This window comes from Balaenoptera ricei, chromosome 16 (genome assembly GCF_028023285.1).
Source record: "Balaenoptera ricei isolate mBalRic1 chromosome 16, mBalRic1.hap2, whole genome shotgun sequence".
Taxonomy (NCBI): Eukaryota; Metazoa; Chordata; class Mammalia; order Artiodactyla; family Balaenopteridae; genus Balaenoptera; species Balaenoptera ricei.
In genome coordinates, this window is record NC_082654.1 from 717,868 (window position 1) to 735,776 (window position 17,909).

Genomic DNA, 17,909 nt, shown 5'->3' on the forward strand with positions numbered 1-17,909 from the left:
TTAAGGGGACAGACACACCACGAAAAGCTCAGAAAGGTGAACTCGAGGGAGGAGGCATATTTACCACCAGTTCACTGCACCACACAACACTTGTGCACACGTGCGTGAGGTTTACCTGCCCCGGGCGCCATGCGGAAGGCCAGGAACACGGGCTGCAGCGGGAGAAGAGAGGCCGTCAGAACCGGGCGCCCAGACCCCGCTCCCGGGCTACCCGGCCGCGGCCCGCGGGCCCAGCGCAGGGCCCCAGTTCCCGAGGAGCTGGTGGGACTGGGCGACCAGAGGCTAGAGGCAAAGGGCCTTCGCGTTCTCTAAAGACGCTGTTGTTTCCAGATAAAGACAACGGGAAAGCTGATTTCAGGCCCGAAGAACACGGGGAAGGACAGAGCCCGTCCTGGGATCCGGCCCCCTGGGCAGTGTGGGCGACCGCCCAGAGGCCCTGAAAATGGGAAACGGTGAACATCTCTCATGTGGCTGATGGTGACACACGACCCGTCACCACACGCCCCTCGGAGGGGCCCGGGCCAGTCACACGTACAAAGTTAGTCCCGGAAAAAATACTTGGTGTTTCCCCCGAGGCACTGGGTCGGTGACACGCCCGTCTCCCACCGCCCGTCTCCCACCCGCACTGGCGGTGGGTGCTCGCCTTCAGAAGCCAGGAAAATACTTGAGTGCACGTTCAGGAAACGGCCTCCAGAAATAGCCAGCGGTGGACACAGCCTCCTTTTACAAATAGTAAAACTGTGTATTTTATTCTGTGACCAGTCACTTCTGCCTTATCTACCTGCCTATCTAGCCCCTACCTACCTACCTTCTGGTATTTTATTAAAGTTAAATAAAAACAGACCAACTTGGCCTCCTCTGTGCAGTAGACTAAGGAGGCGGAGAAGAGGGGCAGTAGAAGCAGTCCACCACAGCCCCCAGCCTGCAAAGCCCGCCTCGGCCCGCCCCTCGGGCCCGGCCCCCAGACCGCGGCGCGGCTCCGTCACCTTGTGGTCTCCCATGCAGACACTGGGCCCGATGTGGTCGTAGGTGACAACCTTCTCCTCGCTCTCCGACTGGGAAAAGCAAACAGAGGGAGAGGCATGGGAGGCGGAAATGGGGGGGTTTCCTGGGAGAGCAGCGAGCGGGTGGCAGCCCAGCGGACGCTCCGCCCGCAGCCACTGTGCCCACGTCTCCGTGGGGCTCTGGCCGGCTCAGAGCCGCCAGTGTGCCTCTGGCCCCCAGGAGGGAGGTCCGGGCCGTCCGGGCAGCACGTCGGCACCCTGCTCTGCCAGGTGGGAGGGCTCCGGCCTTGGGAGGTGGCGACACGGGCGGTGGGTGTGGAGCCCGAGCTCCCCTCTGCTTCCGGGCCGGGCCCTGGACCGCGCTCGCTCCAGTCGGGGCAGCTGTGACATTTCTTTCCAGCTGTGCCCCCAGCACAGAGGAAGCCCACCTGGTTCCTGTTTTCCCTGTTGCCATTTGCTTTGGACCCAGAACTCCCTGTTCAAACGAGAAGACTCCCCGAACGCCACGCTGCCGCACCCAGCGGTCTGCGCCCAGTGACGCAGGGCTGAGGGCGCCCTCCCGCCTCTGCCAGCCTGCAGGCACCTTAACGCCAGGTGTGCAGCCAAGGGTGTGTTCCCGCAGTCAGTCGGCTCTGGCTCCAACTGGGCCAGGATTTCACATCCTCGGCTGAAGCGTCTGAGACTATAAGCTGAATTATCTTTAATGCAGCAGGAAGCTTAAGGTCAGGTTTACTTTGCAGCATGGTCGCCTACCAGAAGGCGTAAAGGCCCCTCTGCGTGTCCTTCGCCATCACAGAACCTCCCCAGAGTGGGGAAACGTTCATCAAGCGCAGCGTGGTAATTCACAAAGGCAGCATAGAATTGTGGATCTCCAAGTGCACAATCGTGAGACAGATAAATTAAGCGGGCGCCGCTCACCTCGCTGCAACTCATCACCACGCCCGCCACCTCCGTGTTCCGGGGCCGGGAAGCAGGACGAACATGATGCCGAGGTGACCGAGCGTGGCGTGATGGATGACGCCGCGGGAGCTGCTCGCGCCACGGCCAGTGGGCTGGTAACGCCTGCCGCCCGCCGGGCAGCCCCCAGGGGAGGGCCTGCCGGGGCTCCCACCACCCCCCCCCAGAAGGGCGCTGGGCCCTCCCCACCCTGGGCCACCCAGCCGAGCTCTGTCCCCACTGTGTCTGCAGCATCAAATCTCGGGCCCCGAAGCTGACGTGATGTGGACACAGGTAAAACAGCCTGCAGTGCCGCCTTCTGCTGGACCCGTCTGCAGCCCTGGGCAACCCCCTTCACCATCCTATGCACTCCTGCTGTCTTGGTGGGGTTACCGCAGGATGCCTTTTTCCCTGGGAGAGGACACTGGCCTCTTCTCTGCGCCCCGAGGCCCCTGAGGCCCCCTCTCTGGACACAGCCCTGTGCTCAGCTCGCCTGCCGGCGTGAGCCGCTATGTCCACTGTCCACGCTCTGCTTCCTCACGTGGCATCTCAGGGCCCCAAGGGCAGGCCCAGCAGAGACGGCTGCGTCCGAGGCCGGGCACCAGGCACGCTTGCCCGGGTCTGTGTGGTCAGGGCCAATGTCCCGTGCAGCTCCCTTCGGGAAGGCTGCTTGTGGGAGCAGCCCAGCCAGCACCTGTCCTCCGCGATGGGCTCTGGGGGCGGGCGTGTCACAGCCGGGTGCAGGCCCTGCCCACAGGCCCCGGGGAGGGCTGCCGAGGCTGCCCCGGCCAGCCCCCAAGGCCCCGTCAGAGCAAGCTCACTGCGGACCCGACGCGTCCCCACCTCCAACCCGGGCCCAGCGGCCTCCGTCCCCACGCACCCGGGGGCTCTGGCTCAAGGCAGAGCGCGGAGGGCCGGCCCGCCCCGGAAAGGCCAGCAGTGGGGCCTCCTGGAGGGGGCCTGCAGGAGCTGCCGAGCAGGGGGACGGGTGCGCACCTGGGCAGGTCGAGGGGGCTCTGCCCTCCCGGCTGCGTCTCTGCGCAAGGGCCTGGGGCCCAGGGGCGCAGACAGGGCTCCTCGCAGCAGCCTCGGGGGCTGTGGAGGGAGGTCACTAGAGCCCAAAACGTACTGGGTTGAGGTTGGGGGACGGCCTGGGCCGTGGGGACCTCCTGCCCCCTCCTAACTGGCTGCCCACATCACGCAGAGGCCAGACCGCTGCCCGGATGAATCAGTGCACCTCGTTATTATATTTTTTCACTGACGGGGTTGACAAAACCAATGCAGGTGTTGATTCTTTAGAGCAGTCCTTTTGTGTTACATGTGGGCATTGAAAATCCCCCGGAAATCAAGAGGCTCCAGGAAACTCAAACTCTCCCCGCACCCAGTCTCTCGGGGCTGCCTCCTGAGTGCTGGACATTCATCTTTAACTTCTCAAGCCCCAGTGTGACTCTGGCTCTGATTTACAACTTAGGAAAATAAGGACGGACTTCATAGCTCCCAAGCTCTTTCGAGGACAAGAGCTCATTGACTCCCCCGAGGACACAATAAACTAAAACGATTCCTAAAGCACTGGCGACAGTTTGTGCCTGTTTTGAATCCAGAAAGACACTGGAGATCGGGCTCCATCCCAGCCCCGAGGACGGGGTCAGGGCTCATCCTGGGGCCGGCAGGAGGGCACGTCTCCTGGCCCGGGGCTCCCCACCCACCCGGGCTCTGGCCTGCGCGGCCCTCACACTTACCCTCAGAATCAGCTCCTTGGCGGACGGGGACATAAGGACACGGTCACACCAGGCGGGGCACCGGGTGTTCATGTACTGCCTGCCCTGGCTGGAGTCCTCACTGTATGGGTAGCTGGGGAGACAGGACAGGAAGGCACCGGTCAGCAGCCGCGGGGCCCCTCCTCCAGCCCCTCCTCCACGCCCGGGGGAGGGAGGCGTGGGCTCTGCCCCACGCACCTCAGAAAGGCCGAGCCTGTGCAGGGGGAGAACAGGCGGACAGAAGTTTCCAGAATAAAGTCAAAGGACTGTCCCACCCAGCACTTCAGATAAACCCTCCCCACGGACACGGACACGTCTATGAAACTTGGTTTTATTTTTGGGTGCGGCCTACAGCACAACGAAAACCTGCCCAGGAGCCTACGGAGGCCTGGGCCCAGACTGACGCCACACCCTTGTCCCACCGAGGCGTCCACCTCAGGAAGCGCCCAGGTGCCCAGGCCGTGGCCTTGGACCTTCGCTGTGGCGGAGTGTGTGCCTGGCCCTGACTTACTGCCCTGGCCGCACGGGCCCCGCTTCCCGCCCACCGGCCGGTGTGGCAGCGGGGAGAGGCCCGGAGCCCCTTGGGAATGCAGCCACCACAGCCGACCGACTGACACGGTGAGAAGCAGGTGGGGCCTGTGACCACCAGCTGAGCCCCCGACACCCTGGCACTAGCCGCCTGGCTGAGGCCCAGAACTCACCGGCACCTCCGGCTCCGGGCTCTGCACTGCCCAGCGGGTCCGCCCTGGTCCATGTAAAACTGCTCACCCCACCCCGTGGGCATTTTGATTGGGTTGCACTGAACTAACAGCAGGTGAATTTAACCAGAATGAACTAACTGGCTTTGGGGGACCCTCAGCCGTGCTCCCTGCACACCCACGAGGATGGCGGGTCTGCTTTCTCGTGGTGCATCTCCTATGGCCTTCGATACAGTCTAAAATTTTTCCTTGCAAAGGTCTAATGTGCTTTTTAGGTTAGTTCCAAAATACTACATAGTATTTGCTGTGAATGGCACTTCACTCTCTATTAAATTTTCCTGTGCTTTCAGCTGGAGGAGAAACATGCCACTGTCTTCCTGGGCTGCTCTGTCCTGGGCACCTGCTCGCGTGGGGCCTCTGCCGCCCTCCCTCCCTCTGTGGCCCGTGGTCAGGATCCGCAGAACCTGAGTTAACGGTTCTCAGCCTCCACCATCCTCCAGAGCGTTCCACACACTCTCGCCAGAAACGGCGACTTACGGCCCCAGGCCCTGCAGGAATTTAGTTCATTGAAGACCCAAAGCAGCAAACACGGCTACAAACAAAACGTCCCTAATCTCTGCTTCAAACAGCATTACACGTGCTGACGGCACGGAGCACTGACCACCCTACAACTTCCTTCAGGGAAAAGGGGGGCCAACGGCGGGCTTGCTTGGCTGTGGTCCTGAAGGAGCGACGCTCGCCCGCCCCATCCTCCCGGGAGCTGCGGGAATCGGGGTCCGCACGGGCCGACCCTGAGTGTCCAGAGTAGGATGTGCTGAGCAGAGAGCAAGCCCCCAGCCCCCTCCACTGGAGGCAAAGGTCAGGGGAGAGGGCGGCCGGCAGGGCTGCGGCCAGGGCTGGGAAGGTCGTGTGTGCTCTGAGCCCACCCAAGCTGGTCCTTGACCGTGAGGCGGGGCAGGACAGGTTCACCCGGAGGGAAATCTGCGGTCAACAGCAGGTCTGGGAGGTGGAGCCGGCCACCCCGGGCCTTGCCCACGCTCCCCGTCGGGCAGGAGCCGCACAGACGACGCACGCTGCTCCAAGAGTGCTAAACGGGCCGGCTCGAAGCATCCCTCGGAGACGCAGCGCAGACGGGAGCAGGATCGAGTCCCGGGGGCTTCGGGAACCACCGCGTGACCCTCAGCTGCACCTATGACGTTGCTGCTACGGGAAAGCCCTCGGGAGCCCTGGCCATCGGGGGTCCCGCTGAGGCTGCACCCCAATGCCCACAGAGCCCCCTGGGGACCTGCCTAGGGCAAGGTTCAGGGAAGTGCTGTGGGTCCTGGGTTAGAAACAGCACGAAAAGCCCACTCAGGTAAGTGATGGACAGTCCCCAAGCGCACCGCGGAGCCATCATCACAGGGCGCCAGGGCCCGCCCCCCGTCCACCGCCAGGAGCTGACGGGCCATCACGGGGACAGTCAGCGTGGTGAGGAGTAACACGGAAGGGCCCGGGAGGCCCGGAGCCGTGACAAGCTTCCCACCGGGCCTTCAGCCCGTGTTCTCAACCTTGCTGCTGCCGTGGGGCCTGCCCACGTGTGATCCAGCGGGCGAAAGAAGCTGGCCGTGAGGGGCGCCCTGGCCGGGACGGGCAGGGCGGGTGGGGGCGGCACCCTCACCCCACGGACCGGGGGCCCTTGCTGTGGACAGACTCCCGGGAGGGGCCAGCCACTCCCAGAGCCAGGCCAGGAGCGAGCAGGGCGGTGCTGGTGCAGACGGGCCGGGCAAGGCCGGCGTGGGCCCGGGAGGGGGGCCCTGCCCAGGCCACTCCGAGGATGGCCCAGCGCTGCCTGCCGGGGCTGCCGATGATTAATGCTCGCTGCACACGCGGACTTATCTGAAAGCAAACGCTGCGCAGGGCGGGGACGCGGGACGAGCCGCCGGCCTGGCCCCGCGTGGTGGGGAGTGACCGCCACAACGAATGGCCCTGAGATAAAGCTAACAATCGCCCACCTGTCCTCCCAGCCCCTCGGGCTCCTTCCCGCAGGATGCAGGATGTGGGCAAGCGGCCCCTTTGCCAGGGCGCTGCCGACAAGGCTCGGCCTGCATCTGAGCGGCGGGCAGGCGGGCGGTGTCACCAGGGCCCGAGGCCAGCAGCCAGGCCGGGAAGGCACAAAGGCCCACTGTGCCGGCCGCCCGACTCCGCAGGGCCGGCCGCCGTGCGTGAGAGACGCGGGCTCAGGAGGAGCCCGAGGGTGGAGGGGGCGGGGGCCCCTGAACCTGGCCAGACAGGCCCAGTTCTCACAGAAGCGGGAGGCGGAGAATTGGGCGTGCTGCGGGGGACCCTCCTGGGCTTCTCGTGCGGGGAGAACGCGAGTGTCCCCAAGTCACGGCCCTGCTGAGGGCGGACGGGCCCGCGCGGCCGGCGAATTGGCGGACCGTCCACCCGTGCATGACAGCCCCGGAGGCCGGCAGGCAGTGGCCATGCGGGAACTCAGTTTCCAAACACCTGAGACTCTTGGGAAAGAAAAGGAGGCGGAAGGAAGCTGCACCTGAGCTGGGCAATAACATTCACACTGTCGTGGGGAGGAGGAGCTCGGGGCCAAGGGGCCAGGAGGGGCCCGTGGTCAGAGCCGTAGAGCTGACCCGGCTCTGTGGACACAGGTGCCCGCAGCGTCCCCGTGGGGTGACCGGCGGCTTCCCGAGTAACCGGTGCCCTGGCCCTCCGCCCCTCAGCGCTTGTCCCCGTGCCTCCGTGTGCGCCATGTCCACCCGGGGCTCGGAGACCAGCTGGACAAGCTTCCTGGCTCCCTTCCCAAGAACAAGGCCGGGCACACAGCAGGGAGCTCAGCCTTTTTGTCCAAATGTCACCGTTTTATATTTATCGTTACAGACAGGAATCTACAGATGGTCCAAAGTTGAATTATGGCCCAAAAAGAAGTCTGAAAAGCACCTCCGAATCTTTAATATAAAAATAAATGTATCCACTGAAGAGAGACAGCCTTCTCTGGCCAGAGCCGTGTGATACATTTTATCCCCGTGTTATATATATTTTTGTCTTTTTCGAAAGCTCTCGCTGGATCTTTTTCTGTAATTAATTTGCCCAGTAAAAACCTCTTTCCCACCGTGGAGCGTTTTTGTCCGTCCTTGGGAAGGTGTGACTTTTCTCTGGCGAGGTGTGTACTCTGACTGTGCGTCTGTCCACCTCCCCGGTCAGCTTCACTCTGGGGCACACGTGTCACGCAGAGCCACAAGCGCAGGGGGCGCAGCAGCCCTCCACCCCCCGGCGGCTCCCGCGCCACAGACAGCAGCCCCCGGCCCCCTGGTTCCCACTGCTCCCAGGCCCGCGGGGAGCAGGGGTCCGGCCGCTTCAGCAGCCAACATCTATCCGTTAAAGGTGGCGTTTTGGTTACTTCCAGGTTTGGGGAGTTCTCGGCCGTGACGTGTGGACCCCCAGGGGCCAGAGACCCTGTCAGGGGCTGGAAGGTAAGCTCTATGTTCGCGATTACACGGAGACGCTACTTGCTGTTGTCACGGTGTTGGGGGCGGCCCCCTCCTCAGCCCCACGCAGGCAAAGCCGCACGAATGCTTCCTTGATTGAATCTCAGGCCTGGGAGACACAGTTTAGGAGTCAGTGGGACGGGAGGGGAGCGTGTGGGGCGCATCCCGCCACCTCTGGGAATTCTCGGGCCTCAGGGACGGGAGGCTTCCTGCGGCGGCGGGGGCGGTTCCGAGGGCGCGGGTGGGCGGCAGCGCTCCACAGGGACTTGGGTCCAGGGCAGGGCCGCGTGCAGGGCTGGGGGAGGGCTCCACACCGCGGGAAGCCTGCTGCCACCGCGTTAGTGGAAAAGGCGGCTAAGCCGCCTCGTCTTCATACTTTGATCTCTTTGTTTTAAAACCAACGACGGTAACTCAGAATGACACTCTACGTTAGAAACTCCCTGCTGGATGCACAGGACTGTCTTTGGTGGTCACCTCTGGGGCGTCCCAGATCACTGCCACTCACGCGGGGCCTTCCTGGGGAGAGGCAAGGGGGGGCTCCCGCGATCGGCCCAAATCCGGGTTGAGAGTGGGAGCCGCCGGCGGACGCTGGGCCGGAGGGCAGGGAGGGTGGCCAGCATGACAGCACAGGACGCGGAAAGCTGACCGTCGCCCTGTCCACTGCACACAACCAGCCTCGCGGTCGGCTCTGCAGCCCCTCGAGGCCGCGCACACAGACAGACCAGGCGGGCACGGCTCACGCCAGCGCCAGCATCACGCTCTTTGCCCACCAGTTATTCTGAGCACGAGCTTAAAGCTTTTTATGTCACCAGCACGTGGAAACACCACGTGGCGTTAAAGGCCTTCATTTGGCCTGGTCCTGAGCGCCGTCCGTGGCCACTCGGGGTTGGCGGGCGTCATCTGGAGCGCAGAGTGGGGCCTGGAGGGTCTCTGTGGCGGGCACCCCCTGCGCCCACTAGCCTGGCCTGGCCGCGCTCCCTGCCTCTACCTCACCCCGCCGGTCACTTCGTGGTTGTCCCTCGCGAAGGTGCAAAACTGTGCCCGAGGCTGAGAAGAACGAGAACTGAAGGCTCTACAAACGCCTGAAATATTAGCACCTCTTCCAGCAAAGGGACACACAGCATTGACTTACAATCCATTAGGAGTGGAGTTCTGTTAGCCCGCGGAGAACAGTCACGAACGCCTCTGCCCAAGAAACACCCCCCCGCCCCCCTCGCTCTCCGTAGGAGACCTTTCTGCTCGAGCATCTCTGAGGACTGTCCCGGGTATGCGATTAGCCACAGCCTGGAGCCACGGGGGGCACGGTGGCCCCCACTCCAGGCTCTGCACTGACCCCGCCCCCAGCCCCTGGCCCCCAGCAGCTGAGAGCTCACCTCCACCAGGACAGGGACCAGGACTCCACAGCCAGTGTGCACTGAGTCCACTCCTGGATAACAAAGTCAAAGGCGCAGAAAGGTTCTGAAAACCAGGCGCGACGGCCAGAGGATGCCGCTCAGGACACCCTGCTCCCGTGGCACTGCCCGTTGGCACCAGGGATGCCCATGGCTCTTGCTAATTCCCTGGCTGACAAGCTGGAGCAAACAGGCCTCACAGAGAGGAAAGCTGGGTGAGGACAGGCACGACGGCCTGGGGTGCCCACTGCCCCTTGAATGGACACTGTCCACACCCACCTCGCCCCCAGGAGGTGCCAGAGTCCGGCAGCCAGTGAGGCACAGACCGTCCCCACAGACGCCCAGAGCCACGAGCGAGGGCCCACAGCCTCGGAGCCCACGCACCTTTGTCCCGACCGCCTGGCCCACGTGGGAGGGAAGGGCCGTTTTCACAGAACGGAGTCGTGAGGATGACACGGCCTTGGGAGCATGGGAAGGGGCTGGCGTGGCCCTTCTCTGTGACTGCGGGGCTGCCACATGCACACCCCGCCCTGCCCGAGGCCACGCAGACAAACGCAGACGTGGTGTCCCTCACTGACCAGCGCGGCTTCCGGAAAGGTCCCCACGGGGCTCAGCCTCACCGGTAGAAACAGAACGGGGAGGTTCCGCCTTTCCACCTCGAACAGGGCAGCGTGGTGGAGCCTGGACGCAGGACGGCCCCGTGGGCAGGAAGCGCAGCTGGCGGGCACCCCGGCAGACTCCCTGCCTCCGTCCAGGGCGGGGACGCTGGGCACACGGGACGCGACGGGCGCCTCCCCTGCCCACCTCCCCCCGCCTGCCCCTCCCCGCGCAGGACCAGGGCAGCCCCGGCGCCAGGCTCCTCGGCGGCTCCCACCCCTCAGCTCGGAGAGAAGCGGTAGACGGACGGTCAGTCTGCAGGGAACCGCTCCAGGCCAGAAGCCCCCGACAGCTTCCAAGAGCGGGAGATGGCCCTCGGCTGGCAGCTGTGCACAGAGGACGCCCCCTGCACACCCCAGCAACACGCCCACCCAGGCAGGCAATGCACACACCCAGGAAGCACACACGCATACACGTATACACTCGAGTTTTGCACCACACGCACGAACTGCACACAAGCTCACGCACACACCCCCACGTAAACACCCATGTACGTGCAAACACCTATCCGCTCATATGTGCACATACCATGTACCTGTGCAAACACAGCTCATACACACACATACATCTCTGCAATGCACACCTGTACACAGCCATGTACTTGCACACACACACGCACACACAAGTAGGCCCATGCGTACACACACCGTGCACATGTGCATACACAACCCACCCCCACCCCAAGACACACTGCACACACCCATGCACATACACCCACGTACCACCATGTATGCGTACGACTCTGCATGCACACGTGTACACCCACACCATGTACATACACTCCAACGTGTGCACACCCATATTCATGCATGTGTGGATACTATATGCACACACACAAACCCATGCACTGCACAAACACATGCAATCAGTCTATAATCCGAACGCATACATCCTGCACACACACCCACACAGGTACACACACACCCCTACACACACGTGCACATACTCTGCACACACATGCACCCACGCCCATGCGGTGCCACATCCATGGACACATGCCTACACAGTGTGCACAAGTGAATACACCCATGCACAATCCTCTGTGCACACACCCTACACACGTGTGCACAGGAGCTCATGCTCCTGCACACACACACACACACACACACACACAGAGCACGCCTGAGATCACTTATTTTCCGGCAGAGTCAGAGAACACATCTGGGTACCAAACCACACAGCCACCGTTTCTAACCAAGTCCCTGCTGCTGTCCCGCTTCTGCTTCCGCTGATGTTGTCCCATGTCTGGAACAGCCCTCCAGACCCCACGTGGCAACCCAGGGGGGCTGTGAGCTCTACCCGATGGTCACAAACATGGTTTTAAAATGCAACAGAGCCAAAGGAGGGGGATGGGTGTGACCCAGGCACCAGAGGAGGGGGAAGATGGGCAGTGCGAGAGGGGAATGGATGACCCAGGAAGTGGGGGAGGGGTGGGTGACTTGGACAGTGGGGGGAGATGACCTGGGCGGTGGGGGAGGGATGGATGAGCCGGGCAGTGGCCGGAAAGGCCTCAGGAGCCTGTGACAGGACTGACAGGTCAGGTGTATTTCCTACTGTGAGCTGGACCCCCAGCTTTGGGAGCCGATGATTTAGTCTGTAAACCACGATTTTTCCCACCTCAGAAAACTTCGAATGCTACTTCCCAGTTAAAGGGAGAAAATCTGACCCCTAAAGTGATGGTCCTCCCAGGCCACCTCCCTCGGGTGGCAGCCGCCACCTCCAGGCAGAGGGGGACCTCTGCTGTGACGGGCTTGCGGGCGGGGTCCCGCGGCCCAGGACACCGCCCCTACAGTGCAGGCATGTTCCTAACGCACCTGCAAAGTCACAGGACGTCCACAGGTTCCCGGACAAGGGCGGGACCTCTCGGAGTCATTCTCCTGCCACACGAGCCCATCAAACCCCGAGGCAGGTGTGCCCCAGACTGAGCGCAGGTGACCTCGAGGTGCCCGCAGCCCCAGGTACCCTGATGAACCCCAGGCCCTCCCTGGAGTTCCTCCGGCTTGGCACCAAAGCATGCCCACCCCCACCTACCAGTGGGATCTCAGAGGCCGGGGCTACGGCCGCCTTCCGGGGGGATGGCCTGTGCTTCCTGGAGACTGCCAGCCGGGGCCTGGCTGGACCACGCAGCCTTGTCCCTCCTGACTCTGGACGTGCCAGTCTCTCCGCTGGCTAGGGGTGGGGGGCTCGTCCCTTGGCCACCTGAGCACGGACCACGAGGTCCTGTGGCTGGTCCTGCCCGCATCTTCTGCGCCCTGCACCTGGGTGACCTTCAAGGCTGTGGCGTTTGGGAGAAGCCCGAGGGGCCGACGCCAGCTCAGGGCATACACGTGTCCACAGGGCTATGCCTTCGGCAGCCCCAGGCCCCCTCCCTCCTGGCCAGCTCCACAGCCCTGAGAGAGGCGCTGGACCCTGATCAAGCGGGAGGGACGCTCCGGACCCCGGCACTACCCTCAGGAGGCGCGGGCTGAACAAGTCCCTCAGGACGTCTTTAGACTTTAGCTGTACCTGGGAGCACGGTTCACCGCACATCATATGTACGTTTAAAGTAGCGTCAGAGACTGAGGGCAACGTGGTGGTCAGCACCTGGACGGGCATGGCTGAGGGCCGCCCTTTTGGTCCTGAGCTGCTGAGTCACGAGTTCACGGGTGTTGGAGCCGCTGCTGGGGGCCCACCAGGCACCCCAAAGGCCCAGGCCCCTGCTTCTCTGGCCCCTGAACCTCGCACCGCTGGTCTGGGCGCTGACCCTGAGCTGCGAGCGCCCGGCCGCCTTGGCCAGAGCCTGGACCTGCAGCGAGTCCCATGTCCAGTGGACGGTGGGGGGCCCTTCAAGCCTGCACACGTCTGACCACTGGAGTGTGGCCCAGGAAGCAGGGGGTGACCTTCAGAGGGAGCCTGAGAGGACCTGGCCCCCCAGCACGTTCTGGATGCCAACCGTTCCTCTGACGTGGATCTGACGCGTTTACTGCCAGGCCCGACACAGACGAGGGGGGCCAGGCGGCACCCTCGGCCCCGCTTGCAGCTGCTCACCAGGTCCCGTCTACCTGAGAAAGCTTCCCTGAACCTGCCCAAGGCCCATTTTCTCCCAAGTGATAAGAATTTCTACTTGGAATCTATGAAAGGAGAGAGACGGGTAGGAGAAGCCCGTGATGGGGCATCTGTGTCTTTCCAGACGGGCCCGCGGGCCCAGCGCCCACCCGCTGTCCTGGCCACTTCGTAATCGTCTCTCTCCCCCAAGCCCGCCCCTCTGCAGCCCCGGGCTGGTCGGGAGGGAACGCACTGTTATTGCTGCAGATTTCAAGACTCTATGAACACCAGAGCAAAACCCAGCAAAAGCTTACATACCCGAGAAAGACAAACACAGACAAACCAAACCAAAACCCACCCCACGACGGTTCCAGCAAGATCCAGAACGTAGAGCTGCCTGTGTGGGCCCCTCGTAGGCGAATCTGAGAGGCCATGTTGGGAGAAAGGAGCGAACAGACCCCTGCTGTGCTCAGTGCGGGGGGGCGGGGGGAGGAGGCACAGGTGGCACGACGCACGGACAGGAGCACAGTTACCTGCTGGCCCAGCGAGCGGCGCTCCTTACCTGGGAGGGAACGAGATGTCCAGTTCGTACAGTCTGTCCTTAAAGACAGACAGCTCCTTGTCAAATTCTAAGAGCTGAAAAAAGAAACAGAAAAAAATAGAGAGTCACTTTGGGTTGCCTCCCAGGGGGCACCGAGAAGCCCTGGGGGAGGGTCTGTCTGCAGCAGGGACCTGCAACTTCTGGGAAACACGCGTTGCTCCAGCACCTGCCCTGCACATCACCCGGGCCGCGTGCAGGCCTCCCGAGGGCGGGCCCCCTGGGCGTGTGGCCGGAGAGACCCGGGGCACCCTGCAGGCCCTTCTGTGCGAAGCCTGCTCCAGACTCAGCCCCTCTGCCGCCGGCGCTGGACCCACACTGCCGGTGCTGACCGGCCACGCAGGGCCACCTCGCTCTGCTGAGACCACGCGGTGCAGCCGCCGTGGGCACTGGCGTCGCCTCCGAGGTGCCCTCAGGCAGTGTCCAGCAGGGGGGAACACCGTTTTCCCCAAACTAAGTCAACAGAGTAAGAGCGCTGACCTCATACAGAAAGACAAAAAACAGGAGCTGGCCCTGAGGGACTCTTCAGAGCCACACGCCCCGGGGCACCGTGCCCCCAGGAGGGAAGGGCACTGGCAGCGTCGGGCCACCACGGGCACGCACACCCCGGGGATGTGGTCATCACTCACGTCCCCTGCAGCTGTGCGGGAGCACGGCATCGTGCAGGCCCCCGAAGCCACACCCGTCCTCTCTTCTTCCGCTACCTCATCCACCACTCCCGAAGCGTGCAGTTAGCGGTGCCGTGTACGCGGTAATTACCGGGCGCCAGGCTGCTACCTGAGCCACATGCACGTGGGCCCTCCCCGCCGAGCCTGCGTGCACCAGGCCAGCCATCGGCCGGCCAGAGGGAGGCAGAGCTGACACCTCCCCCGGCAGGAGCCCTTGATGGTGTCTGTGGTCTGCGTGGGGGGATAAACCAAAGCTCCTTTTGCGTAAACGGGACCACTTCAGACACAGCTGCCTGATTTCAGTCTCACACAGGTTCCTGCAGCGTCCTGGACACCCGGAGACGGGGGCACAAAGAGCCTCGGACCCTGCCTGGGGAGGCTAGGATACCGGACCCCACAGGTGACACTTGTGAGCCCACATCTGCTGGGAAGAAGCGCCCGTGGCAAACCTCACCCAACTCAGCACCCCCTGACGGCCATGCCGGGGCCCTAGGGGCGCAGGGCCAGGAGTGGGGATGCAGGATGGGGAGGGGCATGGGGTGGAGGAAGGGGTTGGGGATGGGGGAGGGGACGCGCAGGGCGGGAGCTGAGGGTGTGGGAGGGGGAGGGGCGGGGGAGGCATGGGGGGTGGCAGGGGCCCTCAGCTTCGCGGCCCCAGTGGCCCCTGCCTCTGCATCGAGGAGAAACACACCCCACTTCCAGGGAGCAGCCCAGGCCAAACAGCTTCCAGAAGGTTGCAGAGTTAGCACCTCAGGGGTGCCGGGGATGGAGGGGAAGTGTGTGTGTGTGAGAAGCATGAGCGTGGGGCCTGGACCAGTCCCGTGCTTACATGTGTTTGCACACACGTGTGTCTGGAGATGCCCTCACATCACACTCGCAGGCGCACACACCCCCCCGGAGGCCGGAGAGCACGTCTCATCCACAACACCCCAAGCGTGAACTCCTGGCCTTCGCAGATCAGACAGGAAGGCAGCCGTGATGCTGCGGGGCGGCTGCAGGTGGGCGCGACCGTCAGGAGAGGCGCCGGCCTGGCGGCGAGGTCAGGCGAGGAGCAACCACGGCACCCCTGACGACCGGCCACCGACCCGACGCTGGCGGCGGCCTCCTCCCCCCAGGGGACTCGGTCCAGCACCCGGGAACCTGCAGGCGGTGAGCGGCCCGAGCCTCACCCACCGAGAGCTGCCAAGCCTTTCAATTTCTCCCAAATTTAACTCAAACTCTCGAGAGAAGAAAAGAAACATTCCGGACACAGTAATTCCGCGAGGCGCCCCGACGGGCTCACCTGCCCCGTCCTCCGCGTGACGGGCACACACGTGTCCGCAGAGCCCCACACGCACGCTCTCCCTCCTGCTGCTCCGGCCCCGCCGTGGGGCCACCCCCGGCCGCGTCCCCCCCGCTCCCCCCGCCGATCCCTCGGTCGTGGCGGCTCTGTCGCTCCCACAAGGCCCGCTGCCAACGTCCTTCCTGTGGAGACCTGGCGCTCGGGCTGCTCTCAAGTCTTCACGTTTGGCGTTCGGCTCAGGACGCGCCGAGCTCCTGAGGACCAGGCCTTCCAGCCCCGCTTGGAGCCGCCAGGCATTGCCTCCGAGCGGCCGCGAGGTCTGCGCTGCTCTGGGGTCTCAGCTCCGCCGTCCAGCTGCGTCTGTCCTGACACTTAACTCAGCTGTGGAGACTTCCACCTCAGTGACTGCTGCTAGCACTTCTCATACCTTTTCATCTGCCTGCTTTTTTCGGGGTACGGTATTTGTTTATGCTTCTGATTCTTTCACGTTTTCAATACCTTTAAATCTCATCTTATAATTTTTATCAAGTATTCAGTTATCTGATGTCTGTGGACTCTCGCTACTGTGGAGCGCGTCCTACACGCTTTGTACCCGGGGCTGTGTTCTGTTCCTGCTGCCCCACGGCCCCCAGGGCTCCACGTCCTGAGTCCACGGGAGCCATGGGGGGCTGGAGCCACGGCTGCTGCCACAGGAGGCCAGCGTGAGGTGTTTCTGATTAGAAATGACAGTGCATTTCTGTTGAAATGGTAATCTGTACCTCTCTGAGATTTTTCACAAAGTGGTAACCAATTTCACATGTATCTTTAACATTCTTCTTGATTACAAAGTGAAAAACAGAGTAGGGCGTGTGTAGACAATGATTAAGCGGCCGGCTGATCGTACGTATCTGTCAGGCGCTGTCCCGGCTGCACACATTCCTCTGTTACTGCAGAGACGCCGCGCTGATAAAGGGAAAGAGGCCGGAAAATCGATGCGCCCTGAGCTGGAGCAGTTGCTACACACCCAGAAAACATCTCTATCCAACAGGCCAAGCGCGGTGAAAACTCACGCGCCCTGCCCTGGGACAGCCGCAGAAAATTTAATCTCTCCAAATCCTCACCAGGGCACTCCATCCTGCAGCCCTGACAGCCACACTTATAATTAATTATACAATTTCGATGGGAATATCGACTCAACAAAGCTATAAATCATAGAAAAAGTCAATAGGCATGGACACATTCAATCATGTCCCGGCCAATGATTACTACTCTTAAAATACAATAATTATTTTCAGAGCCAGCTTGAATTAAATTTCTGTCAGACGGGAACAAGACCGGTGGCTGATCAAGGATGCGATGGATTTGGGGGCCGAGGCCGGAGCAGCGCATCCATCGTGCTGTGGGCGTCTCGCATGAAGGTGAGACGTCCTCCGCGGGCTCCGAGGGCCATTCATCGTCCCCCAGGGGGGTCTGGACGCCCACCCCCAAGTGGGACTGACACGCCGAGCTGCCGGGGCAGTTACCGCTGAGCCCAGGCCCTGCACCAGGGGGACGCACGAGGCCACCCCCTTCCCCGGAGATGCCTGACCCGACAGGCGGGGCCCGCGGGCCTTCCAGAACCCACGTGGAGACCTCGTCTCTGCTTCGACTCCACTGCGTCTTCTCATCTGAGTCAGCCTCAAACCTCTCCCAGATATTCAAACTAACTTTCCTCCACCTTAAAGGAGCACAGTTTCACATGGTAAATAAATAGAGCTAGAGCTTACGTCTAACGGTGACATCTGTAGTTTCCAGGGTGGTGACACATTCTCTAAGTGCTAACCGAGGGCAGCGGGGACTCTGGACCCACGTGTGACATCCCCGTGTCCGCCCGCCCCGCCCCGCCCCGCACCCCTGCCTCAGGACCCTGTTTCTCCCTCGCATAATGGACCTTCCTTCTCGCCAGGGTCCTGGCTCCTTCCGGAACGTTCTGGCCCCCTGGCCACCCCAGCGCCACTCTCTGTGTCCACTGTTCCCCTCCCAGGGCGTCTCCGCTTTCTGCTTGCCCTGGTAACCACACTGTCCCTGGCTTCGAGGGGCCGGCTCTGTGCTAGGGGCCCTCAAAGCCCACCCCGCCCGCCCTTCTCCAAGCTCAGAGGGTCGCACGGCTGCCCAGGGAGCAGACAGCACCCCGAGTCTCCTGGGCACCTCACCTCCACACAGGCACACCGAACGCGTCGTGTCCCCAAACCTGCCCCACGTGTTCCGGGCCTGGGAAGTCACAGGACGGCAGCCAGACGCGGCCGCGCCCTACAGAGCCTCCCGTCCAGCCCAGCGGGGCCGCAGCTGAGCCGTGAGCGCCGTGTGCTGAGCCCAGGCGCTGCGGGACACAGCAGGAGCCCACCTCACCGGGACCCGAGACCCCCTGCGCAGCCGAGCCGGGACCGGGCCGCGGGG

The 17,909-nt window shown here is 63.0% G+C and overlaps 1 protein-coding gene across 6 annotated transcripts in view; it reads right to left on the reverse strand.

The window, feature by feature from the left end:
* The window catches only part of INPP5A (inositol polyphosphate-5-phosphatase A), a 181,076-nt gene that overhangs the window by 1,397 nt on the left and 161,770 nt on the right, over positions 1-17,909 (reverse strand). For 4 of the 6 annotated variants that reach the window (XM_059899965.1, XM_059899968.1, XM_059899963.1 and 1 more), the window contains 4 exons: positions 13,509-13,582; positions 3,680-3,791; positions 987-1,055; positions 116-152 (listed from right to left, as the gene is read on the reverse strand). In XM_059899965.1, coding sequence (XP_059755948.1) covers positions 116-152; positions 987-1,055; positions 3,680-3,791; positions 13,509-13,582 — 292 coding nt within the window. Of the gene's footprint in view, positions 1-64; positions 153-986; positions 1,056-3,679; positions 3,792-13,508; positions 13,583-17,909 lie in introns of all 6 variants that reach the window. The other 2 variants (XM_059899966.1, XM_059899967.1) reach the window with 1 other exon arrangement.